The following is a 27,798-nucleotide window of genomic DNA, read 5'->3' as shown; positions in this document are numbered from 1 at the left end:
ATGTTAATTCAACTGTCACGTGCCTTGAGGGCGTGGCCAACGCAGGGAAATGCATTTATCATTTCTTGCCTTCCAGACTTGGAGACATTGCTGAGGATAAGCCCAAACATTTTGGTGAGAGATAAGGATGATGCAGCTCAGAGGCTATGACGTTGTTGAGGAAGTTACACACATTCAGGACTTAAAAACCTTTAAATTTTAAAGGTTCAATGTTGGGATGTTCGACTCTCATCGGGGCTTAAAGGGTTAAATTATGAGGCCAGGTTGCCGTGTTTTTGTGTTAAAGTTGGCTTGTGTTCCCTTGAGTTTAGAAAGTTGCGGGGTGATCTAATCAAGGCCTTTAAAATGACAGAAGGGATTTGATAGTGCGGATAAAAAAAAATATTGAGGAGTTTCCTCTGATGTGGGAATCCTGAACAAGGAGGCACAACCTTAAGATGTACGCTAAGCCTTTCAGGAGTGAAATTCAAAAGCAGGTTTTCACACACAGTGGAAATATGGAATTTGGTCTGCTGGAAGGCCTTGGATCCTCAGGGTCAACTGGAGCTTTCAAGTTTAAAATTGATAGATTTTTGTCAGTTAATGAAATCAAGGAATACGGAGCAAAGACGGGAAATGGAATTGAGACACAGATACCATGATCTATTTGAATGGCAGCACAGTCTCAAGGGGCTAGATGGCCCACTAAATGGTCTTATACCCTATTAGTGACTGGATGGATTGCTGTACTATTTTAAAAACAAAATAGATGACAAATACATGACAAGTAGAGGGCTAGAGGGAAGAATGGACCAATTATTGTGGGGGGTTAACTTTATGGTCTAATGTTTACTGATCTCAGCTATGTTGATGTGGGTATGACATACCCATCTGGCTGAATTTTACCTGCCTTTAAGGATGGGCTGGGAGACAGGGGGGGCTCATAAATAGTGGCGGAATGTGCAGTTGGTATTCCCACCACCATTGGGAAGGTAAACTCTGCATAGACCAGAGATCAAACTCGGGACAGCTCCTGGGCACTGCCATTACCAACCAAACCATCAGAGATTATGTTCTGTCTTTTGCTTTGACCCGGACCCTAGCTCATGCCCCAGGGTCAGACTTGTTTCAACAAAGCTTAGGGGTTACTGGAGGAATTCCCAACCGTGTCAAAATGCTCTCTTAAGGAAGAGGAGGGAAATTGCTGCTGCAGCCCTCAGGAGCTTGCAGTAACAGAGCCTGACAAATGGCATATTGCAATTGCACCCCCTACCAGCAGAGGTGCTGCACAGCCACCAGTGGTGGAAGAGTGTAATTACAGCATGACAAGTTAATGTAAGTTTGCGTAATAGTTTCCATTATAAATGTGGACAGTGGAATTTTTATAATGGAAATTCAAAAATAAGGATTAGAATGTATGGAAGAGAAATTTGTTTGCTTAGCACCGTTTCAAATGGCACTATGAAGATTTAAGTCAATTCCTTGGTGATAGACAGTGGCATCGGTCAATATCTGTGTATTCTGGGCAATGTTCCTCAATGTTATAATTGAAGAGCTATGCAAGTAATGGCCCACGGTGCTCTCTAATATAGTCTACATATCAAACAGTGGTACATTAACAAATCCTTCCCCAAATAACTTTGAAATAGGGACTGGTCCAATTATCCCCATTCCTTATAACCAGTTTTCACTTAAATATACCAGGACCTGGCTATCCATATACAAACTCCACAGAAGTTCGACCTGTGACAGAATAATCACAGCAACTCTGATATATATTGGACTCAAATGGCCTTTTCCCAGTCTGGACCTAAGAAGGTAAATATCCCTCTGGAGTTAAACTGCTCAAGCTGGATCCCTGTCACCTGTCACCATATTTAGAATACCCTTGGGGAATGAGCTACAGTCAGAGCCAGGATCAAGGTGGGCAGATGTCCCATAAGATGGAGGAGCAGAAGTAGGCTATTTGGCCCATCGAATCTTCTCTATCATTCAATAAGATCATGGCTGATTTGATAATACTCAACTCCACTTTCCTGCCTTTTCCCCATAACCCTTGATTCCCTCACTGATTAAAAATCTGTCTCTCTCACCTTGAATATACTTTAAACCCAGCCTCTACAGCCCTCTGCGGTAAAGAATTCCACAGATTGCCTACCTTCTGAGAGAAGAAATTCCTCCTCATCTCTGTTTTAAATGGGCGCCCCCTTACTCTGAGATTATGCCCTCTGGTCCTAGACTCTCCCACAAAGGGAAACAACATCTCAACATCCACCCTGTCAAACCCCTATAAGAATCCTATATGTTTCAATAAGGTCGCCTCTCATTCTTCTAAACTCCAATGAATATAGGTGCAACCTACTCAAACTCTCCTCATAAGAAAATCCCCCCATACCCAGAATCAACCTAGTGAACCTCCGCTGGACTGCCCCCAGTGCCAGTACATCTTTCCTTAGATAAGGAGACCAAAACTGTTCACAGTATTTGAGGTGTGGCCTACCTAGTGTCTTGTGTAATTTTAGCAAGATACCTTATTTTTATATTCCATTCCATTTGAAATAAAGGCCAACATTCCATTTGCCTTTCCTATTACCTGTTGAACATGTATGTTAGCTTTTTGGGATTCATGCACAAGGACTCCCAAATCACTCTGTGCTGCAGCCTTCTGCAGTCTTTCTCCACTTAAATAATATTCAGCTCCTCTATTCTTCCTACCAAAGTGCATAACCTCACATTTTCCCACGCTATATTCCATCTGCCACTTTTTTGCCCACTCACTTAACCTGTTTATACCCGTCTGTAGACTCCTTGTGTCATCCTCACCACTTGCCTTTCCACCTATTTTTGTATCATCCACAAATTTGGCAATAGTACATTCACTTGCCTCATCTAAGTCATTAATATATATTGTAAATATTTGAGGCACCAGCACTGATCCCTGTGGCACGTCACTAGTTACAGGCTGCCATCCTGAAAATGCCCCCTTATGCCAAATCTCTGTCTTCTATTAGTTAGCCAATCCTCCATCCATGCTAATATACTACCCCCAACACCAAGGGCTCTTATCTTATTGTGTGTGGTGCCTTACTGAATGCCTTTTGGAAAACCATATATATATATCATCAGCTGATTCCTCTTTATCTATCCTGCTGGTTACCTCCTCAAAGAATTCTAATAAATTTGTCAGGCATGATTTCCCCTTCATGAAGCCATGCTGACTCTGCTTGATTAGATTATGCAATTCTAAATGCTCTGCTATTACATCATTAATAATAAGGGTCTAACATTTTCCCAATGGCAGATGTTAAGCTAACTGGCCTATTGTTACCTGTTTTTTGACTCTCTCCCTTGTTGAATAAGGGTGTTACATTGGCAGTTTTCCAATCCCCTGGGACTTTTCCAGAATCTAAGGATTCTTGGACTATTACTACCAGTGGATCCACTATCTGTGCAGCTACTTCCTTCAGTATCCTAGGATGCAACCCATCAGGTCCAGGGGACTTATAGGCCTTTAGCCCCATTAGTTTCCCGAGTACTTTTTCTCTACTGATTGTTATTGTATTTATTTCCTCCCCCACTTTTGCCCCTTGATTATTTAGCATTGCATTGTATAAATAGTATTTAGTTATTTAGTATTTAGTCTCATTCGTTGCAAAGCAGGTGTCAGGAGGAAGATCAGCCCCTGGGCGTCTATTGCCAAGTAGAAATGACTGTGGTATTATCTTGTGAATATTTGAATGCACTTGCACCAAATTCTGCTCCCTGCTATTTTACCAAAGGCATTAACCAGTTTAAATTAAAAAGGTCAGTACCTCTGATACATAGTGGAAAGAACATTTTGATGACAGCACATTTTGTTCAATTGCCTGGGCCCTAAGCTGTGGAGGGGCCAAAAAATCCTGGCCCATGTCTCCTAATTAGTCTCCCACACAAGAGGAAACATCCTCTGGGTATCCATCCTATTGTAATGGACAGGCAGGGGTTTAATTTAACCAGCCCTGATTTCTCCTCTTCACCACCCCTCCGTAAACAGAAAGGTGTTTTTGATTTCCCCCTTTGTCAGCGTTTGCGTATTTTCCCCAACCCCTCAGTTTTGGAGTGATCCAATCCTCTATTAATCACCTCACAGCAAACTCAAGATAGGATAAAACCAGAGGGTTAGTTTATTTTACACACACTCAAAACATGGGGAGGGGATGTCGCCATGTAACCCACGGTACATTCATGCAATAAAAGAAGGATAAGGGAAAGAAAGTGGTACAGGGCAAAGACCACAGGAACAAATAAGAATTATTGTTTCGCTTGAGTCCAGAAACAAAAGTCTAATGCTATGTTCCTTCAGAGAGGTTAGCCTGCTGAAGCTGTTGCGGGGTGATCCACTTTTCCAGTAGTGATGACTTCCGCGATGGATGAGGCACGTAGAGATGAATTAGCCTTATAATCACTGGTACAGAAGTTTCAGTAGAAAACAGTGCTCAGCAGAATACTCTTGTCCTCGCAGACGTATTGTCTCCATTGGCTGGCCTTAGAAATTTAAAGGGGTTTGTACAATTCCTTGGGATTTGATCTCTGTAGTCACAAGGCGCATTAGCACCTCTTTAGAGATAATGAGCTTGATGCTGTTTCTGAAGGCCAGAAATTCCTTTACTGAGAGTCATAGTTAGTCATGGCTTCAGTCTTTATAAAGCCTTTGTCTAGTTTTTTTAAAAAAAATTGTAGATTAGCCAGGATGATACATATATTTTTTATAAAAATATAGAGTGAGGTCTTAGCCCCCTAACACTATCAAGTCCCCTCATGATCTTATGTTTCAACAAGATCACCTCTCATTCTTCTAAACTCCAATGGGTATAGGCCTAACTTGTTCAGCCTTTCTTCATAAGTCCTTCATCCCAGGAATGAATCGAGTGAACCTTCTCTGGACTGCTTAAAACACAATTATATCGTTTTTCAAATAAGGAGACTGTACACAGTGGTGCAGATGTGGTCTCACCAAACCCTGTACAGCTGCAGTAAAACTTCCCTATTTTTATATTCCATTCCTCTTGCAATAAATGCCAACATTCCATTTACCTTCTTAATCACTTGCTGTACCTGCACACTAGCTTCTGGTGATTCATGTACCAGACACCTAACTCCTTAGCTTGATTGAAACAGAAGATCTGGAGGGGTCTTGACAGGGTTTTTTTTTCACGGGATGTAGGCATCGCTGGCTGGGCCAGCATTTATTGCTCATCCCTAGTTGCCCTTGAGAAGGTGGTGGTACGCTGCCTACTTGAACTGCTGCAGTCCCTGTGGTGTTGGTACACCCATAGTGCTGTTAGGTAGTGAATTCCAGGATTTTGACCCCGCGACAGTGAAGGAATGGCGATATATTTCCAGGTCAGGGTGGTGTGTGACTTGGAGCGGATCTTCCAGTGGTGGTGTTCCCATGTATCTACTGCCCTTGTTTTTCTAGATGGTGGTGATTGTGGGTTTGGAAGGTGCTAACTAAGGACCCTTGGTGAGTTTTTGCAGTGCTTCTTGTAGATGGTACACACTGCTGCTACTGTGCGTCAGTGGTTGAGGGAGTGAATGTTTGTGGATGTGGCGCCAATCAAGTGTGGCTGTGGAGAGGATGTTTTCTCTTGTGGAAGGATCTAGAACTAGGGTCACTGTTTAAAAATAAGGGGTCACCCATTTAAAACAGAGATGAGGTGAATTTTTTTCACTCAGAGATTTGTGAGTCTTTGGAACTCTCTTCAAAAGACGGTGGAAGCAGAGTGTTTGAATATTTTTAAGTTATTGGTGGTTAGCTTCTTGGTAAGCAAGGGGGTGATAGGTTATCGGCGGTAGGTGGGATGCAGATTTCAGGTTACTATCAGCTCAACCATGATCTTATTAAATCGGGGAGCAGGCTTGAGGGGCTGAACCTACTCTTGCTCCTTGCTTGTATATCCCCCGTCCCACCGAGTTCTCCAATCTTTCTCCATTTAAATAGTATAAAACCTTAAAGCCTAGTGCAAACCTCGTATAAAAACCCAGTATAAAATCTTAAAACCTACCTCTTTGATCAAGCCTTTAGTCACCAGCCTGAATATCTCTCACATGGCTTAGTGTCAAATATTTGTCTGATTATGTTCCTGTGAAGTGCTTTGGGATGTTTAACTATATTAAAGGTGTTATATAAATGCATGTTGTTGTTGTAGTAAAAAATCATCCCCTATAATTTCTATAACTTTGTCTTATTAAAGTTATAATATTTGTTATTTTTATGTCTGCAACAACTGCAAAAATGTTATTTTTCAACACTCATAAAGTCATTGAGTTATGTCCTGGAGGCCAGGATGATGTGCCTACCTGAGGGACGATCTCAGTGTGTTTTGGTCAAAAACACAGTGAAGGGTTGAGTAGGGTTCATTTTAGTACCATTGTAGGCATGGGACTGCCTGAGCTGACATGCATATTTCCTCAGATGTCATATATGACATACAATAGTTGATAAGGGTGGAGGAGTGCGTGTTGATATACTGTCAGAAACACCCTGGAAACCGCAGCAGCATGGGGTGGGGGGTTGGGGGGAGTACAACTGGGATCCACTGATAACAGAGCAAAAAAAACATATTTTGTTTTAAAAATATTCTGAGCACAATAAACCTGCAATTACTAATACTGCACATTGTATACCAGTATATGATGTCTAAATTACAGCAACAATGCAGCAGAGAATGTCATAGAGTCATAGGCCAGAATTTTCAGGCCCTGTAGGTGTCGGGCGTCATGGCGACTGGGGTGCAGGAACACACCCATTGATCACCGCAATGGAGTGCAGATCTGCATGGATCTCTGTGTTCAGCTGGTCCAGGGTCTCCATGGCGTCCACCATCCTTCCAATGGAAACCTCCATACCAGCACATGTGGGCACCACTTCATCAGCGAGGAGTATACACTGCTCCGACTTGCCTGCCATCTGCTGAGGGTTTCGAACAGCTCTGCGTGATGTTTCCACGCCTTCTGCTGACTTTCCACAATGAGTTGGAAGGCCGAATCCAGAGACTCATTATCTGACTCGGACCTTACGGATGCCTTGGCTGAGCCTGCCTCCTCCTGCTGCAGACATGTGTCCACACGGTGACCACCAGATTGTGAACCTGAGCCTGGTCTACATCTAAGTCCCATTGAGCTGTGTCTCTGCGCTGGTGGAGGGTGTGGGTAAGCGCTGTGATATGTATTCTAAGCTGCTTATTTCCAGCTCTTCAATGGAGGTGGTATCCTCTTGGCTGGAGGTGAGGATGTGGATGGAGCTGAGGGACTGGCTGGCTGAGGGTGTCGGTTGCTTGGCAGAGCTCCCTGTGAACCATTGTAGAGAAAATTAGTGCATGGCAGCAGAGTCAAAAGCAGGGGAGAGAGCACTCACAGTTGTGTGGAGAGAGGGATGATGGGGTGCACGATCCTCACGTGGGTGTTCTCCGCTGACCTCACCATCACCACAGTCCTCACCAGTCAGCGTGATGGCACGCTCTTCAAAATAAGTGAAGGGCCCAATGTAGGCCACACCAACCCCAGTCTGGGACCTCTTCCTGCTGTTAAGAGTCAGCTTCTTCTGCATGAAAACTAATGGAGAGTGTGCACAGGATGAATGGCACTGTGTGGAATGTTTGTGTGGTGAGCGGAGACATGAGCTTGTGAGCTCCAGATGTGAGGGTGTGTGTTTTAGTGGTGTTGTAGCTTGAGGTGTGAGATCCCTGTGGATGTGTGATGGGTTTGGGAGTGAGAGTTGAGAATGATGTGGTGGTTGACTTACCCTGGTGGAACGGATGAGAAGAGCATTCATCCTCTTCTTGCACTGGATGGCTGATCTCCTCTGTGCTTTGGTGGCGCTGACAGCCGGTGCCACGGCCTCCAAGGCTGGATTGGTGACTCTGGTGGATCTCCTGCAGCCAAATCAGGTGTAGAGGACATCACGGTGGCCTCCCACTGTGTACAGCAGGCACCCCAGAAAGCCACTAAATTTGAGGGCTGCTGTCTTTGCTTTCAGGGCCATCTGTCGCCTGGAGCAGTCCTGAGCTGTAGACATGAAGTAGGCATATGCTCTGGTGAGCTTTCAATATTGTGCCCGGAGCAAGGAAGTGCTGAGGTCATGGCGTGGTTGGCAAACCTGAGCCAGCCTGCCAGTGATCCGGCGTGTTTCCCACAGATGCATTATTAATGAGGCAAGACGCGCCGGGACAGGGACGATATGGTGTGAAAAGCAGCCATTACGGTCGGCAGGTAAAACATTCTTTTTCCTGCCCGCTAGTGCACTTATGTAAATTGGGATGATTCCGCCCAGTCATTTGCAGTACAGTGGGAGGCCATTCAGCCCATTGAGCCAGGCTCACCATGAAGCAATCCAGCCATACCCAATCACCTGCTCATTCCCCGTAGCCCTGAAAGTTTATTTCCTTCAAGTGCCCATCCAATTCCCTTTTGAAATCATTGATCATCTTCACTTCCACTATCCTCATCAGCAGCGAGTTCCAGGTCATTACCATCCACTGTTTAAACAAGTTCTTCCTCACATTACCCCCACCTGTATTTCTTGCCCAAAACCTTACTTTTTTGTCTCCTAGTCCTTGTACCATCAGCTAATGGAAGAATTTTTCTTTGTCTACCTTATACACCTTGTGCACCTCTATCAAACTTTGTTCCAAGGAGAACCCCAACTTTTCCAACCTAACCTTGTAACTAAAGTGCCCCATCCCCGGAACCACTCTGGTAAATATGTTTGAAATGAGCATTTTTATTACTATATAACAAAGGCTTTAGCAAAGCAACATAGCAACAGGAGTAGGCCATTTAGCCTCTCAAGCATGCATCATTAAATGAGATCATGGCTGATCTGTGACCTAACTCCATATACCCATCCTTCACCCCATATCCTGTAACATATTTTCATAAACAAAAATTGAACAACTTCAAATTTAAAATTAACAAATAGCACGGCGGAGAGCCTTGTCAACCAAGCTGGGTGGGAATCCTCAGTTCTGGAAAAAGGAAGACATATCAGAAGCACCGGTGTGGAAGTTTGCATCATCAGAACAGATGCAATGGAGGCAGGGAAACTGGAAGAGTATTATCTATGGTGGTGCACACTCATGAAATTCTTAACATCACTGAGTAATGGCAGCCTGTCAAATAATCAGGCCTTGATTAAATTATATCAGTCTCTAAGTAATCCAGGCGCCTTAATGACTTATATGAACATATGAAACAGGAGCAGGAGTAGGCCATTTGGCCCCTCGAGCCTGTTCTGCCATTCAATAAGATCATGGCTGATCTGTTTGTGTTCTGAATTCCGCATTTCCATTTAACCCCTATAACCTTTGATTCCCTTGCCAAACAAGAATCTATCTACCTCTGCCTTAAAATATTCAATGACCCTGCCCCCACCGCCTTCTGAGGCAGAGAAATTCAAAGTGGCAAAACCCTCTGAGAGAAAAAAATTCTCATCTCTGTCCTATAAGGGCAACCCCTAATTTTAAAAGTGTCCTTTGGTTCTGGACTCACCCACAAGAGGAAACATCCTTTTCACATCCACCTTGTCAATACCACCCAGGATCTTGTATACCTCAATCAAGTTACCCCTCACTCTTCTAACTTCCAGTGGAAACAAGCCCAGCTTGTCCAGCTTATCCTCGTAAGACAAACCGCTCATTCCAGGTATCAATCTAGTAAACTGCCTCTGAACCCCCTCCAATGCATTTACGTCCTTCCTTAAATAAGGAAACCAAAACTGCACACAATATTCAAGATGTGGTCTCACCAATGCCCTGAATAACTGAAGCATAACATCCTTATTTTTATAAGAACATAAGAAATAGGAGCAGGAGTAAGCCATTCGGCCCCTCAAGCCTGCCCTGCCATTCAATAAGATCATGGCTGATCTGCCCCAGGCCTCAACTCCTCTTTCATGCCAGATCCTCATAGCGCTCAACTCCCCGATAATTCAAAAATCTACCTCCTCTTTAAATACTTTGTGATCTAACCTCTACAGCTCTCTGGGGTAGAGAATTCCAGGCATTCACTACCCTCTGAGAGAAGAAATTCCTTTGCATCTCAGTTTTAAATGAGTGTCCCCTTATTCTGTAACTATGTCCCCTAGTTTTGAGATTCCCCCAGTAGTGGAAAAAGCTTCTCAACATCTACCCTGTCAAGCCCCCTCAGAATCTTGTATGTTTCAATGAGATTGCCCCTCATTCTTCTAAACTCTAATGAATAAAGGCCTAACCTGTTAGCCATTCTTGATAAGTCAACCCCTTCATCCTAAGAATCAGCCCAGTGAATCTTTTTTGAACTGCCTCCAATGCCAGTATATCCTTTCTTAAATAGGGGGACCAAAACTGTACACAGTACTCCAGATACGGCCTCACCAACACCCTTTACAGTTGGAACAAGACTTCACTATTTTTAAAATCCAACCCCCTAGCAATATAGGCCAAAATTCCATTTGCCTTCTTAATTACTTGCTGCACCTGCATACTAACTTTTTTCATGCACAAGAACACCCAGATCCCTCTGTGCTGCACATTTTTGGAGTCTCTCTCTCTATTTAAATAATAATCTGCCTTTTGATTCTTCCTACCAAAGTGCATGACCTCAAACTTTCCTACATTAAACACCATCTGCCAAGTTTTTGCCCACTCACTCAATCTGTCTATATCCCCTTGCAGATCCCTTATGTCCTCATCATAACATACCCTCCCACCTATTTTTGTATTGTCTGCAAATTTGGAAACATTACACTCTGCTCCCTCCTCCAAGTTATTAATATAGATAGTAAATAATTGAGGGCCTAGGACTGATCCATGTGGCACTCCGCTAGTTACACCTTTCCAACCTGAAGAAGACCCATTAATCCCGACTTCCCAGCATGGTTCAAATGAAGCCTGTCCCAGCAGAACAGCTCTCTGCTTCGCCAGCACTGGTGCCAGTGCCCATGAATCGGAACCCATTTCTCCCACACCAATCTTTGAGCCATGCATTTACCTCTCTAATTTTATTTACCCTACGCCAATTTGCACATGGCTCAGGTAGTAATCCAGAGATTGTTACCTTTGTGGTTTTGTTTTTTAATTTAGCCCCGAGCTACTCATAGTCCCTCAGTAGACCCTCTTTCTTAGTCCTACCTATGTCATTGGTACCTACAGGGAGCACAGTAATTGAATCTTTCCCCTCCCATTCCAAGTTCTTTTCCAGCCCAAAAGAGATATCCTTAACCTTGGCACCAGGTATGCAACACAGCCTTTGGGACTCTCTGTCCCTGCTGCAGAGAATGGTATCTATTCCCCTAACTATGTTATCCCCTATTACTACTACATTTCTCTTTCCTCCCCCCACTTGAATGGTACTCTACCACGGTGCTGTGGTCAGTTCACTCGTTCTCCCTGCAGTATGCCCTCGCCCACACCAGGAACAAGAATCTCGTACCTATTAGACAAGGGCACTGGCTGAGGCTCCTCCAAAGCTAAATTTTGGATCCCCATACCTGCCTCACTCGCAGTCACACCTTCCTGTCCCTGACCACGGTCCAAATTTGATGTAAATAATCTAAGAGGTGTGACTGTCTCCAGAAAAACAGTGTCCAGGTAACTCTCCCCCTCTCTGATGTGTTGCAGCGTCCACGGTTTGGACTCCAGCTCATCAACTCTTAGCTGAAGTTCCTCAAGCAGCCAACACTTGCTGCAGATGTGGTCACCATGGATTGCACCAGAGTCCACCAACTCCCCCATACTACAGCAGCAACACAGCCATCTCTATTGTATTTAATTAATTTGTATGTTAAATATTTTAAAATTGAATTTCTTAACTGTACTCTTCAGCTGTAATAACATCTCCTGATTTAAAACACTTGGCCAGTCAAAAGACATGGCAGAGATACTCACCAATCACCTATCTATTTTCCTTTGGCTTCACTTTTCGGCTCTGACAGGTAGAAATAGGTCCTTCTCTCACACTCTCCTCTAGGTGCTGCTGACTGCTTGTCCCAGGGTCCTCCTCTAGCACTCTCCTCAATTATGTTCCTCTCGTAATAAAGGATACCATTCCATTAGCCTTCTTAATTATGTGCTGTACCTGCATACTAACTTTTTGTGACTCATGCACTAGAACACTTAGATAGTCGTTCTCTGTTTAAGTAATGCTCTGCTTTTTTATTCTTCCTGCCGAAGTGAATAACTTCACATTTTCCCACATTATACTCTATCTGCCAGATTTTTGCCCACTCACTCAACCTATCTATATCCATCTGCAAACTCCTTATGTCTTCTTCACAACATACTTTCCTACCTATCTTTGTGTCATCTGCAAATATAGCTACCATGCCTTCGCTCCCCTCACCTAAGTCATTGATGTAAATTGCAAAAAGTTGAGGCCCCAGCACTAGACCCCTGCGGGACCTCACTAGTCACATCCTGTCAATCAGAAAAAGGCCCATTTATGTGTACTCTCTGTTTTCTATCAGACAGCCAATCTTTTATCCAAGCTAATATGTTATATTATGAGCTTATATTTTCTGCAATAACCTTTGATGTGGCACCTTATCAAACGCCTTCTGAAAATCCAAGTACAGCACATTACAGGCTCCCCTTTATCAAATGCGCATATTACTCCTTCAAAGAATTCCAATGAATTGGTTAAACCTGATTTCCCTTTCACAAAACCATGCTGACTCTTCCTGTTTACCTTGTGTTTCTCTAAGTGCCCAGCTATAACCTCTTTAATGATCAATTCTAACACCTTCCCCACGACAGACGTTAGGCTAACTGGCCTATAGTTTCCAGTTTTCTGCCTCCTTCTCTTCTTGAATAGAGGGGTTATATTTGCTACTTTCTAGTTTGATGGAACCTTTCCAGAATCTAGGGAATTTTGGAAAATTAACAGCAATGCATCTACTACCTCATTCACCACCTCTTTTAAGACTCTAGGATGAAGTCTATCAGGACCCAGAGACTTGTCAGCCCGCAACTCAGTTTGCTCAGTACCGCTTCCCTAGTGATTGTAATTTCACCAAGTTCCTCTCTTCCTTCCACTTCCTGATCTACAGCTATTACTGGAATAATTTTCGAATCTGCTATAGTGAAGACAGGAGCAAAATATTTGTTCATTTCATCTGTCATTTCCTTATTATCTATTAACTCCCCACTGTCACTTTCTAAAGGACCAATACTCACTTTACCTTTTTCCTTTTTAAATACTTGAGAAACTCTTGCTATCTGTTTTTAACTTTCTAGCTAGCTTCCTCTCATTCTCTAATTTCTTTCTCCTGATTAACCTTAGTCATTCTTTGCCGTTCTTTATATTCGGCCAATCATGTGACCTGCCACTCATCTTTGCTCAGTTGTATGTTTTTTCCTTAAGTTCGATGCTTTCCCTAGCTTCTTCAGTTAACCACAGTTGGTGGGTCCGCCCTTTAGAATTTTTCTTATAGTAGGAATATACTTATTTTGATTGTTCTGAAATATTCCCTTAAATGTCTGTCATGTTCCCCTTCACTGAAGAATGTTAGCCATTAAATGAAAAATGCCTGGTCTTTGTTGAGTAATATTAGCCATTCATTCATATCATAAGAAATAGGACCAAGAGCAGGTTATTCAGCCCCTGGTTTCCGCTCCGCCATCCAATAAGATCATGGACAATGTCATGCCCTTTACAGGCATGAAGATATTACAAACTTTAAAGATATATTTTTAAAAATGCACACCAAATGCTGTTTGAGATGGCTGTAGCATATCATGTGACTTGGTAGTATGCAGCTCCAGACAGTCCTGAGACGAATATAAAATGGATTTTGCTAACCTTTCATTGAATTGTGATGGCTCCTCACCCCAAACACAAAGACCTTGGCTGTCTGAAATTCTCAGGGTGTGAAAAGCCACAACACAAAATATTTACCTATCTAACACACCGCCATATTTAGAAACGGATATTGGACCTGTCATAGGTCACATGAGTAAGTTGGCAATGTTCATTATCTGATTTTTAAAATATAATAGCAGATGATGTTCTGAGACAGATATCAATAGGAATACCATCTAAGCCGATAAACCAGCTCAAGACAACTACGCAGCCAAGGTCATATGAAGCTATACATTGAAAGTGGGATGAGGATTCTCCCCTAACCTGTTCTAACTTCAAGCTCACCTGACAGCCGACCTCCTGGTCTACAACGAAAGCAGCTTAGTGAGAATCCTCTGCTTTAACAAGACCCCCACTCCAGCTAAAGTATCAATTCATCTAAAAAGCTACAGGCCTGCTACAAAAGAGACTGAAATCATTCCAAATTGGAATTGTATTGGTTTTTTTCTTCATCTGTATATCCTTGTGTGTGTGAAAATTTGTGAAAAGACGTCACATTTAAATCTCTGGGGCAAGTGTGTGCTGGTAAATAATCTTTTTTATTATTAAACTCACAAAAGCTTGCTGCAGGAATTCATTTAAATTGGGCAAATCACTCTGTAAGAAAACACACTAACCTCACACATTTAACACATACCAAGGGCAACAATAAAATACATAAGATAAAAGCAAAATACTGCTGATGCCGAAAATCTGAAACAAAATTCAGAAAACGCTGGAAAACTCAGCAGGTCTAACAGCGTCCATGGAGAGGAAAAAAAAGTTAACGTTTCCAGTCCCTATGACTCTTTTTCAAAAGTAAAATACATAAACTCTGTGGTGACACTAATCAGACTGTGGTCTCAATTCCAATTGAGCCCGCCTCCCCCATAACCCTAGACTCAGCCTGGGATATATTGCACAACCCAGTCTCTACTCTCTGGGGAAGAGAATTCAAAAGACTAAAGACCCTCTGAGAGAAGATATTCCTCCTCATCCACATCTTCAATAGGAGACCTCTTATTTGTTCCCTCACAGGGTGACACATCCTGTCAATCCCCCTTCTGGAAGTAATATTGACCACTCGATAAATAAAATTAAATCACCGATACTGGTCCCCTGAGGGACAGATATCAACCTCAGTGTCCGGAAGCTCTGGTGCGTGCTGGGGGTGGTCTTTGACCCCAGAAGTTGACGTAACTTCCGGTCCGGCCCTGGTCGTTTCCATAGCGATGAGGCCTGGTCAGGGCCTGGGCCTGGGCCGCCTGCTCTTTGCCGCCTTTGTCCTCCTCACGGAGAGCGGCCCGGCTCTGGCAGTGGGCCCCCCGCAGTGTCCGCAGCGGGACCGCTTCGAGGAGGAGCTGGTGCTGAAGCCGCTCAGCTCTGGGGACCTGGCCGCTGATTTCCAGTTCCGGACCCGTTGGGATGTGGAGCTGGGGCCGCGGGAGAGCAGCAGGAGCAAGGGTGAGGGAGCCCGGGGAGAGCGGGTCGCGGGTCCCGGGTCCCGGGTCCCGAGCCCGGGGATCAGGCGTAGAACGGCTTGGGGTTAGAGACTCGCAAGCGCGGGTGATGTGGTGAGAGGGGAGAGACAAGCCCTGATGTCGGTGGTGGACTGGCACCGTCTGTCAGGGGAGGGTGGACATCTTAGTCAGGTGCTGATGGACTCGATCAGTCGGAGGTGATGGGTTCTTTCAGTCGGAAGTGATGGACTCTTGTCAATCGAACTATTGCAGCTGTGAGGAGGAGGAAGGAATGGGCACTGCCAGGGGGAGAGATTGAAACGGGGCGAGTGATAAGCAGTGTCAATGGGGAATGTGTTGGCAACGGTGGGTATTGATGGGATAGGAGATGAGCATTGACGCGAGGCCTGAGTGACTGTTATAGGCTTGGACTGTGCTAGGGCAGGATTTGACAGATTACATGGTTAGTACAGTTGATGGAAGGCTTCCACCTCAACAACAGTGCTTCTTCTGTGTAAGAAGTTGATGAGCTTCAGGAGTCTCAAAACAATACAACTACTACTATTTATATAGTGGATTTAACACAATAAAACATCCCGAGTTGATTCACAGAAGCATTATAAAAGAAAATATGACACAGTCAGAGAGGGGGAGAGTGTAAGGATGGAATCCCAGAGCTTGGGACCTAGGCAACTGATGGCACAGCTGCCAATGATGGAGCACTTACAATCAGAGATGCTCAAGAGGCCAGAAATAGATTACTGATATCTTGGGGGGTTGTGGGGCTGGTGGAGGTTCCAGAGATAGAGAGAGCCATGGCCATGGAAGAATTTTAAAACAAGAATAAGAGTTATAGATTTTATCACTCCAAACTTGTGCTCTATCTTCAAGGGAGCACTTTCAACCTGATAACAGTAGCAATGGTTATAGCATTTTCACTGGTACTAAGTGTCTATACATAAGAGGCATATTGATCCACCAGTGTAATTTTCTTCCCTCTCCCTGTGGGGTTCTGATGGCACCTCAAATTTTGGCTAACACTGCACTGTTGTAGAGTGTTAATTTGCATAACTGATGTTAATGTTCAGCTTCTTTTTGCAGTCTCTCATTACAGGCTCTTTCCAAAGTCACTGGGACAAGTAATCTCCAAGTTCTCCGTTCGTGAGCTGCACCTCTCCTTCACTCATGGATTTTGGAGGAGGGGTGTGTGGGGGCAGCCTTTCCTGCAGGCCCCACCTGGAGCGGAGCTCTGGGTCTGGTTCCAGCCGTCAGTGTCAGAGTGAGTGATACACTACGTTCACTTCTCAGACCTTTATCTGATAACATATTAAACCCTTTAGGTCTGGACACAGTTGCTGATGGTTTGTCCCATTATAAATTGCTATGTCCATGTTTTTGATTGAAACTACCTATGTAAACTTCTTACGCTTTAATTATACCCACCTCCTTTCCCTCCTCTCTTGTACAGTGGTGTTACGTTTTCAGGTGGGAGAGACAAAACTACAGGCAATTTAGCCTGAAATCAGTTTTTGGGGAAAATGCTCGAATCTATTATTAAGGAAGTTGTAATAAGGCACTTAAGAAATCATAATATGATTAGGCAGCGACAACTTGATTTTATGAAAGGGACGTTGTTATTGATAACTCTTCAAGAGATTTTTGGGAGTGTAATTAGCAGGGTAGATAAAGGGAAACCAGCAGAGGCATAGTGTAGATGTCAGTGTATAAGTTGAATTTTGAAGCCTTGAAAAATCCCTCCAAAATCGAGGGTCAATTTAAATGCCAAGTATAAAACTGACCCTCCGGAATGAATGTGGGTGGTTGCCCTCTTTATCGTTCACCCCATGAGGTCTGCTCTGTATGGGTGTGTCTTAAACTCCTGTGCATCTCTGCAGCACAGCCTGTATCTCCTGCTTGAACCCTTGCACACAGCTATAAAGTAACGGTAAGTAAAACATTCATTTTTTTTCGTTATTTCTTCACGGGATGTGGGCATTGCTGGCAAAGTCAGGATTTGTTGCCCATCCTCAATTTCCCATGAACTGAGTGACTTGCTAGGCCACTTCAGAGGGCTGTTAAGAGTCAGCCCCATTTGCTGTGGGTCTGGAGTCACATGTAGACCAGACCAGGTAAGGATGGCAGATTTTCTTCCCTAAATGGTATCAGTGAAAAAGATGGCTTTTTACAACAATCGATGATAGTTGTCATGGTCACCGTTACTGAGACTGGCTTTATATTCCAGATTTATTAATTGAACTTAAATTCCACCAGCTTCCTTGGTGGCCTTTGAGCCCATGTCCCCAGTGCAATAGCCTGGGCTTCTGGATTACTAGCTCCCCTGGGGGGTGAAAAATGGAGGCTGACTGCTAATTCGAGCATAGCATGTTGTGGCTGAAAGGGGGGATTAATTTACATGCTAAACATGATTTTGGGGGCCAAAAAAAGGGGTTGTCTAATATGACGGGTTGACTTATAGGCCACAATCTACAGTATTTGGATTTTCAAAAAACATTTGAAGTGTCATGTGAAAGGTTGCTGTGGAAGATAAGAGCTTGGAGGATTGGGGTAATATGCTGCAGGCTTAGAGAATTGATTAAATAAGAGAAAACAATAGGAATAAATGGGTAGCTTTGAGGTTGGCAAGCTGTTAATATTGGAGTACCACAAAGATCACTGCTGAGGCCTCAGCTATTTACAATCTATGTTAATGACTTAGATAAAGATACTGAGTGTAATGTATCAAAGTTTTCTGATGATATAAGCTAGCTGGGAAAGTAAGCTGTGAGGTGGGCGCAAGGAGTATTCAAAGGAATATAAACAGGTTAAGTGAGTGGGGAAGAATCTGGCAGGAGGAGTATAATGTGGGAGAAGGTGAGGTTTTTTACTTTGGTAAGTGGAATAAAAAATAATAATTTTTATAAATATTTTTCAAATGTTGCTGTTCATTTTGTGCACACAAAACACAAAGTTAGCATGCATTTACAGCAAGTAGCTCGGAAAACAAATGATATGTTAGTCTTTTTTGTGAGGAAGTTGGAGTGCAAGAGTAAGGAAGTGTTGCTGTGGTTGTACAGGGCTTTGGTGAGACCATACCTGGATTACTGTGCACATTTTGATCTCTGCGTTTCAGGAAGGATATACTTGTGTTGGAGAGAGTGCAACAAAGACTCCTAGCGTAGGAGGTTTGTCGTGTGTGGAGAAGTTGAATAGAATGGGCCTATACTGTCTGGACTTAAGATTGAAAGCTGATCTCTGAAACATAAGATTATGAGAAGGCTTGACAGGGTAGATGCTGAGAGGCTGTTTCCCATTGCTGGAGAGTCTAGACTAAGGAACAGAATCTCAGGATTAGGGGCAAACCATTTCGGACTGAGATGAGAAATTTATTTGCTCAATCTTTGGAATTCTCCACCTGAGGGAGCTGTGCATACTCAGCCCATGAGTATGTTCAAGGCTGAGATTGGTGGATTTTTGGACTCTCAGGAAATCGAGGGATATGTGGGCAGGAGTTGAGGCTGTAGGTCAGCCATAATCTTATTGAATGATGGAGCAGGCTTAAGGGGCCAACATTAACAGAAGGGTATAATTAAACCATAATGTGTTTAGAAAGGCAACTTCCCCAGGAAGTTATAATGAAAATATAAAAATAAGGATAGAACATATGAATGAAAAATGAATTTCATCTGCATCCCCTGGCCTGTAACCCTTCTTTAGCTAAAAATATTTGAGCTTGAGTGCCTGTGTATAAGAATATGATGGATTGCCTAATAATATATTAAAAATCTTGCCTATACGTACTTACCCCACAGATAGACTTCACTTTCAATTGTCACAGTTTTTGGTCTTGCTTTTTCTGCCAGTGTTTAACATTGAAATGCTTACGCATCAATCATAATGAAAATTCTCAAAATAAACTGGAGATTGTTTCCAGTGATGTAATTGTAACTCCACTGTGCTGACAGCTATGAACAATGCCTCTGGTTTTCTTTGTTCACGAGTTTTCCCATCTCTCCTGACTTTTTTGGAAGAATATACTTTATTCATAAAATATCTGAAAGAACATTACAAAACATTTCTAAATGGCCAACACAAAAAGTGCAATTAGATTCAGATCTTATACAGGGATCACGAGGTGCTTCAAATCAATCAATGAATATTACAGTTGTTTCAATATGCTCATTACAAACAGTCAGACAGTGCAATGGTATTGGGTATATTGACATACATCATGTTGCACTCTGAGGTGCTTCAATACAAATATAATACGTTTAGCATTCAATGCATAGATTCATTGTGAGTTGTACAGACCGAGGGGTCGATACAATTCCCAGCCCCTTGGTGCACTATGGCAGAAAGGTCTTAGACAGCGACCCTTCCCCAATGCGCTTTTGTGGTGGTTGCCTCAAGCTTTAGTGCCTCCCCCAGCATGTAGTCCTGGACCTTGGAATGTGCCAGTCTGCAACACTTGGTCGGGGACAACTCTTTGCACTGGAAGGCCAACAAGTTTCGGGCAGACCAAAGAGTGTCTTTCACCGAATCGATGACCCTCCAGTTTGTCTTGGTAACAGCCTGTAGAGCAGAGTCCTGTGTCACAGACTGCTTGGGATGAACCTCGACAAAAATCTTCTTTGCAAAGGCACATTCCACAAGGAGGTGAACAACGGTCTCTTCCCCACCGCAGCCATCTCGAGGGCATCTTGCAGAGGGGGTGAGACTCCTGGAGTGTAGGAAGGATCTAATGAGGATGGCTTTTCTCACCACCAGCCAAGCTACATCTTGGTGCCTTGAAAAATATACTTTATCCATAAAATATCTAGAGGAACATTACAAAACATTTCAAAATCGCCACCACAAAAAGTACAATCAGATTCAACTTTTACACATGGATCACGAGGTGCTTCAATACAATCAATGAATATTACAATCATTTCAATATGGTCATTACATACAATCAGACAGTGCAATGGTATTGGAGTTGTCAAAATACATCATGTTGCATTCTGAGGTGCTTCAATACAATTATATCCGAGCATGGAAGTCTTTGGAACTAAACCTGATGTCTGCCCATTAGATGCACTTTCCAGTGGATGTTACTGGATAGTGGTCAGTAGCGGGACCACTCGATTTTTTTGAATGTGTCTCCCTTACCTAGGGACACTGAGACCACCTGCAGGACTCTAACTGTTGACTTGGTTCAGATTTGTGTGCATTAAATTTAAAAGCAAATTTGCTGTAGGAGAACATTGTGTCTTCCATGCTAGGGTCCAGCCGGTTTGTTGTTAGATATCAGTCACGGTGTTTCAGTTCTAACCAGTTTCCATATTGTTGATCACATTTGTTCACATCAAAGTGAATAACGTAGAGCGCTGGATGAATCATTGGGTCACACTGATGGTTTCACTCCTGGGTAGTGGTTTTTGAATTTAGTTCATACTGATGGAATGAAAGCTGGCTCCCTCTGGTGGCTGTGAGGATGTGAGGTGAACTCCGTTTTGTTTGTCCTTAGGGCACGAGCCTGCGCCACAAAGCTGGCCATGATCGGATTCCTGCTCAGTCCATGGTGGATTTGGCTGAATATTGAATGTGGTTGTATGAAGTGATGTGTTAACGAGGCAGCTTTTCACTGTGTCATCACTACTTTGCTTTCAGATTTGAGTTAAAGTTTATAAACGAGACAGTTGATTTTGCCTCTGTGTTAAGGCTTGATTGCCATGTCATTTCATGTAGATTAAGAATTGACTGTATGACTTTAACCCAGATAAACCTTTCCCTCACAGGGTTGATACCACTTGGAAGGAGCTGACAAATGTTCTTTCCGGTTTGTTCTGTGCGTCTCTTAACTTCATTGATTCGACAAACACTGTTACTCCAACAGCTTCTTTCAAACCTCTTGGCATCATTAATGGTAAGCCATACATTTTGCAGATAGTGTGTGTGTATTTGTATACATTTTTATATATATCTCCAGGGGGCTCTTGTGGAACAGTGGGTAGGATCCCTGCCCCTGGGCCAGAAGCTCCCGGTTCAAGCCTCACCTCGGGACTTGATGACCACGGAAGGTAGGTCCATAACATAGCCAAACAGGCTGAGTATCAGGCTGTAAATCCTCCCAGTAAACTTGATGGTAGGCAATAAGAGCAAGAGAGTTTCCTGGTCAACCATACTGTAGAAGGCAACAGCAAATCATTGCAACACTTTATCAAGCATAATCGTGGATCAATCCAATGGAAGTCCATGGTTGTCAAGCCCTCTTAGGCCATGGTATTTAAAGGAGGAGGAGGATATGTAAGTGTATGTAGAATTCTGTCAAATCACACCTCAGTGCTTTTGAACTCTGATCGCTCCATGCTCGGTGGCACCCCCTCCCACTCCCACTGCCTGGACCTCTTCCCAGTCTCTCTCTCTCCCCCATTGCCCCCATTCCCTGGACCTCTTTCTCCATTAGACCCCCCACCTCCTCCACCGCCCTCCTTGCCACATTTCTCCACCGTTGGCTTGTTTCCCCACTCCTCCAGGGTTTTATAAACAATATAGAAGTGTCATTACATGTGCTGTACTTTGGTAAAATAGCGACAGTCTGATCCCACCAGCAGTGAATCATTGTTGGAAGCTTCTACCTCCTAGTATGTAGTATAATGTGTGTAATATCTCTATGCTTTCATGGTTACTCATACATTATGTTGAAAATACCCAGGCAAGTAAACTGGTTGGGGAGCTAGATGCTCCAAGTAGCTGAATAGCATCCATACCACCATGAGTAGGGTAAAGGACATCTGTTGTAATCTTTCTGTTTCTAATCTTATACCATACATTGGTGGTAGGATATCTCACCCTATCTATTTCCCCATAGAAACTGATCATAAATTCCTCAGGTATGCAGCACTGCCAAGGGAGATTGTTTGCACTGAAAATCTTACTCCATGGAAAAAACTCCTACCCTGCGGATCTAAGGTAAAACACACAAGTGGGAAGGTGATAAATACTATTAAAAAAAAAATACAGGACTAAGAAACATTAGAAATAAGTCAAATAAAGAATAACTAAAGGGTTTAAATATGCAGCGGTAAAAGTAATGTAGACCACTTTGAAATAAACTTGTTTACTCTACAAAAGCAAAGAGCCATAATCATTTGTAGGAGTTGCAGTAAAGACCAGCACACAATGCTGATGACCATACGTCTTGCATGAATTGTGGTGTCGCTGAATACCAGAAGGAGGATGGAGTAAGAAGGCTGCCGGGTCTAAGTTGAAATACACATGTTCGGCTTGCTGACATTTGGGAATGGTGGTGTTAAGGCCCTGGAAAAGTGGAGCTGTTTGTCAGACCAAGGTTGAGAGTAGAGATGAGAGTTTACGAGGGGGCGGGAGTGGGGAGACACTGAGTTTGTTGGGAGATTGAAGGTTCATGGGACTGTTGCTATTATTTTAACAAATATATGAAGTTCAGCAAATGTCACCTTCGACAGTTTCCCTTTATTTGGAGCTCCATCTCCATTGATCAGAGCTTGGTCAAATATCCCATCTTATTGGTCTATAGCCTTGCAAATGAAATCTGATTGTATTGTGTGGAATGTAATTGGTAGATACTTAGCCATGAAAATTGGTAAAATGATGCAAAACTGACTCAAACTAAGTATGCTGTACAGATAAAGATATTATATGTTGAGTAATTGGGTCATAGAATGGTCTGGTAGTGGGAATGGCAGGAGTTGAGATATATGGCACGTCACTGGTGTGCTTGAGATGCAAAGTGTCTGATGTGTGACATGCTGGGTGCGTCGCATGATATTTGGCTTGTGCAGTTGTGTGTTAGATATTAAGCTTTTATGTATGGATGTATTTAATTCTATTTTCCACCCCATTTGTTTTTTTTTCCTTATGACTGCTCTTTGTAAGGAGGTGTTTTGTGTTGTAGGCAGGGTTGGCAGTACTGCTTAAAGCTGAACGATTGTTTCACACAAGTTACCATTCGCAAGCTGTCCACGTCAGACCTGTTTGCAGGGTGAGTGTTGAACACGAGTCCATAGTACAGCCCGGAACAGCTTTTCCTGAACTGAGTGGAGTCTTTTTTGTGATATTTATGCACAATACTTTCGCAAACATCCAACCTTTCAATGTTGTTCATATTGCTGTTATCCAAAGTGCTCTGTTTTGGTGTTCTGTTCTGGTGCCTCTTCAAGAGAGGGAGAAATGTCACAGTGAGGAATGTTATAAGGCATAGAGCCATAGAGATTTATAGCACATTGTATCTCTGCTAGATGTTTTCCGGAGCATAAAATCAAAGAATGGTCACAGCATTCAGCCCATCACGTCTGTCCTAACTCTCTGCATGAGCAACTCAGTCCCACTTCCTTTAGCTCTGCAAATATTTCCTCTTCAGGTGCTTATCCAATTCTCTTTTAAAAGGCATGATCGAATCTGTCTGTGCCAATCTCTCCTTCTTCTTCATTATGCAATGTCAGCGATCATGGCTCGCCAACTTTCATGGTCTTTGATAACAGCCATCATCTTGGTGTTGTTTTCAAATCTTGTACCTGTTCTGCTACTTAAACTGTCAGCCTATTTCCTCCTTTGTCTCCCTCTTGCTGTGCTGCCCTCAATTTTACTAGTTAGTTCCAGATGCTCTAGTTCCTCTCTCAAGTATGTGCCCAAGGAATTGTAATTGTCTCTTGGTGATCATTTGTAAAAGCTCTTATGTGCCTGCTTTCCTGAAAACTTCCTCATTTATTCATCAATCTTTCAGGCAGTGCATTACAGACTCTAATCACTCACTGTGTAAACGTTTTTCCTTCAAGCCTCCATTGGCTCTTTTGCTGATTGTTTTAAATTTGTGTCCCCGGTTCTTGATCCTTCCACTAATGGGAGGAGTTTGTCTCTATCAACTCTGTCTAGACCCCTCACAATTTGAACACCTCTATAAAATCTCCTCTGAACCACCTTCTCTAAGGATAACAGCCCTAGCTTCACCAATGTATCCAGGTAACTGAAGTCCTTCATCCCAGGAACCATTCTCATAAATCTTCCCTACCCCATCTCTAAATCCTTCACATCCTTCCAAAAGTGCTGAGCCTAAAATTGAACACATTCCTCCAGTTGAGACTGAATCAATGTTTTATGAAGGTTCACCATAGCTTTTCTTGCTTTTGTGCTCCATTCCCTCAGTTTTTTAAGTCCAGGATCCCGTATGCCTTATTAACCACTTTCTCAATCTGCCCTGCCACATTCAGTGGTTCATGCACATATATCTGCAGGTGTCTCTGTTCCTGTGCCTTCTTTAGAATTGCACCAATCATTTTATATTGTCTTTCCTTGTTCTTCCTACCAAAATGTACCACTTTGCACTATTTTCCTTACATTTCATAATACTTTGAAGTTTTGCGTCATCTGAAAATTTTGAAATTGTCTCCTGTACACCCAAGTCTGTGTCATTGATATACATCAAGAAAAGTTGTGGTCCTTGTACTGACCCCTGGGGGCACCAATATATACCTTCCAGTCCAAAAAACAACAGTTCACCATTATGCTCTGTTTCCTGTCACTCAGCCAACTTTGTATGCATGCTCCACTGACCCTTTCATTTCATGGGCTTCAACTTTTTTGGCAAGCCAATTATGTGGCATTTTATCAAAAACCTTTTGGAAGTTCATGCAGACCATATCAACTGTCTTATCCTCATCACTCCTCTCTGTTCCCCCACTAAAAATCTCAATCATGTTAGTTAAATGAGATTTGCCTTCAATAAATCTATGCTAGCTTTCCTTAATTAATCCATATTTGTCCAGTTAATTTTGTCTTGGATTATCATTTCCAAATGTTTTCCCATGACTGAGGTTAAACAAGCTGACGTGTAATTGCTGGGCTTATTCCTACACCACTTTTTAAACAAGGGTGTAACATTTGCAATTCTTCTGGCACTTCCCCTGTATCTAAGGAGGATTGGAAGATTATGACCAGTACTCCTATAATTGCCATCCATCATACTTCCCTCAGCTATTGGTCCTTGTGACTTATCAACTTTTCTGATACTTTATCAATTTTTAGACCATCCAGTACCTCAACTACCTCCTCTTTGGCAGCAGCATCTTCCTTGCTAACAACAAATCATTTAGTACCTCAGCCATGCCCTCTGCCTCCATGAGTAGATCCCTTTTTAGGCCCCACCCCTCACCTTACTGCACTTTTACTATCTATATGTCTAGAGAAGACGTTTGGATTCATATTTTTGTTAGCTACCAGTATCTTCTTATACTCTATCTTTGCCTCTGATTTCCTGTTTCGCTTTTCCTCTGAACGTTCTTTATTCAGCCTGATTCTCACTTGTATTATCAACCTGACATTTGTCATACACCCACTTTTTCTGATATCTCTTTTGTTACCCTGGGAGCCGTGGCTTTCGTTGTTCTATCTTGCTCCTTGAGGGAATCAACCGTAATTGTATTCGGACTACCTTTTTGAAGGCAGCCTATTGTTCCGTTAGTTTTGCCTGCCAATCTTTGATCCCAATTTATCCAGCCCAGATCCATTCTTACCTGGATTGGCTTTCCCCAGTTAATTATTTTTACTCTAGATTGTTCCCTGTCCTTTTCCATAGACAACCTGAACCTTAGGGTACTACAGTTACTGTCCCCTAAATGTTCACCTACTGACACTTGATTCACTTCACCCATCTCTTTTCCAAGAACCAGGTCTAGCAATGTTGTCTTTCTTGTTGGGCTGGAAACATACTGGTCTAGAAAATTCTCCTGAACATAAATTCTCCATAAACTCTTCCCCCTTTCTGCTCTTTACATTATTACTATCCCAGTCCATTTTAGGATAATTAAAGTCCCCTCTCTAATTTCCCAGCAAATTGGCTCCTCTATCTTTTCCACTATTTGGTAGCCTATAGGGTAAACCCAGTTGTGTATTGTAATCTTGATTGTTTCCTAGCGCTAACCAAACAGATTCTCGTCTTGACTCCATTAAGATATCTTCTTTCTCCAGCATTGTAGTATTTTCCTTGATCACCCTCCTTTTTTTCCTTCCCTATCTTTCTTGAACACCTTGTATCTTGGAATAGTTAGTGCCCACTCCTCTTTTATGAGCCAGGCCATCAAATTCCCAGTTAGCTAGCTGCACCAGCCTTATTTACCACATTATGTGCATTTCTATGCATGCACTGTAAATCAAATTTTAGACTTTATTGCATTCCCTGAGTCTGACCTCACTTAATACCTTAATAGCCTAGTGCTTACTCTAGAGCAATCTATGCTGCTCTCCTTTCTTCACCCGGTCTTGTGCCTTCCTCTGCTTTAAATATTTATCTAATTCTTCCTCAGCAAGTGTCTCTGGGCTGCATTCTGAGTTCCACCACTGTAGTTAACGGGTAATAATGTGGAATTGTCCTAGAACCCAAAGATACCCAGTGTAATATGCTCAGTACTGTAGTAATTTCAGATTGTGCATGTGGAACCATCCGACCCCTTATTTTTAAATGCATGCACATACAGCAGGATACAGATTTACATAAAAACAAGGGATTTTCTTCCTGCTCAATGTTCCACATAGCTTATATTAGAATAGATTTATTCAGCATTATGGTGCTACAGGCATCAATGGTGTCTTTTTTGGCTAAAAGTTCATGAAATGCAATTCAAAGACGACTGTGATCTGTTCAAGCTTTTGTAATGTCTGTAATTTCTTGCATCTTACATTTTTGCATCCTTACTAAACAGAATGTATGTTTTTTGCTGTCTGCCTAGAATGAGCTTTGTACCAGTACGTCGTGGGAGCTGACACAGAGCCTGTCTGTCGTGTTTGACCTCTATGCCTCTGGTTCTGGGAAACGAGGTAGGTATATTAGGTGTGAAATGAGGAAAGAAGACACTGGGATCAGATGACATACACATCAGCATTTGAGAGTAAAGGGCAGCTTTATGTTTTGGATGTGGACCTTTCATCAGAGGGTTTAAATAAGTATGAACCTGAATTTATAAAGCGCCTTTCACCATCCCAGGATCCCTAAAGTGCTTTACAGCTAAATAAATTGTTTTGGAAAGTAGTTATTGTTGTAATGTGGGAACAAGATAGTGACCAGATGTTCTTTTTTGTCTGATGTTAGTTGAAGACACTGGGAAGAATTCTTCTGTTTTCCTTTGTATATTTCAATTAAATATTTTATACTCACCTGAGAGGAAAGGCAGGACCTTGGGTTAATGTCTCATCCAAAAGACATGCAAAGCTCCCTCAGTACTGAAATGTCAAGCCTGACTTATGTGTTCAAGTCTCTGGAGTGGAGCTTCTACCCATAACATTCTGACTTGGGGTGTGGCGGGGGATTTGGGGTCAGGGTGTTAGCCACTGAGCCAAGGCTAACATTTTGGGTTATACACCTGAAATGGTAATGTCCTTTCTGCTGATGAAGTTGCTAGGTACTTCCAGCATTTGCTGTTTTATTTTCAGTTTGCTCATAAATTGCTTGACTTGTACTCCCTTGGGTTAATAAGTAGAGGCACTGGGTAACAAG

General features: G+C 42.8%; 1 protein-coding gene across 1 annotated transcript in view; it reads left to right on the top strand.

Annotated features, from left to right (window-relative positions):
* The first annotated feature begins 15,016 nt into the window (after positions 1-15,016).
* Positions 15,017-27,798, top strand: part of pigt (phosphatidylinositol glycan anchor biosynthesis, class T) — a 33,929-nt gene continuing 21,147 nt past the window's right edge. The window contains exons 1-6 of the mRNA XM_041204639.1: positions 15,017-15,297; positions 16,395-16,572; positions 21,071-21,198; positions 22,144-22,244; positions 23,209-23,295; positions 27,035-27,122. Of these exons, the coding sequence (XP_041060573.1) occupies positions 15,066-15,297; positions 16,395-16,572; positions 21,071-21,198; positions 22,144-22,244; positions 23,209-23,295; positions 27,035-27,122 (814 nt within the window). The 5' untranslated portion in view covers positions 15,017-15,065. The remainder of the gene's footprint in view (positions 15,298-16,394; positions 16,573-21,070; positions 21,199-22,143; positions 22,245-23,208; positions 23,296-27,034; positions 27,123-27,798) is intronic.

Source organism: Carcharodon carcharias, chromosome 14 (genome assembly GCF_017639515.1).
Source record: "Carcharodon carcharias isolate sCarCar2 chromosome 14, sCarCar2.pri, whole genome shotgun sequence".
NCBI classification, from domain to species: domain Eukaryota; kingdom Metazoa; phylum Chordata; class Chondrichthyes; order Lamniformes; family Lamnidae; genus Carcharodon; species Carcharodon carcharias.
The sequence above is the reverse complement of the archived record's forward strand: the minus strand, read 5'-3'. Positions and strand labels throughout refer to the sequence as shown.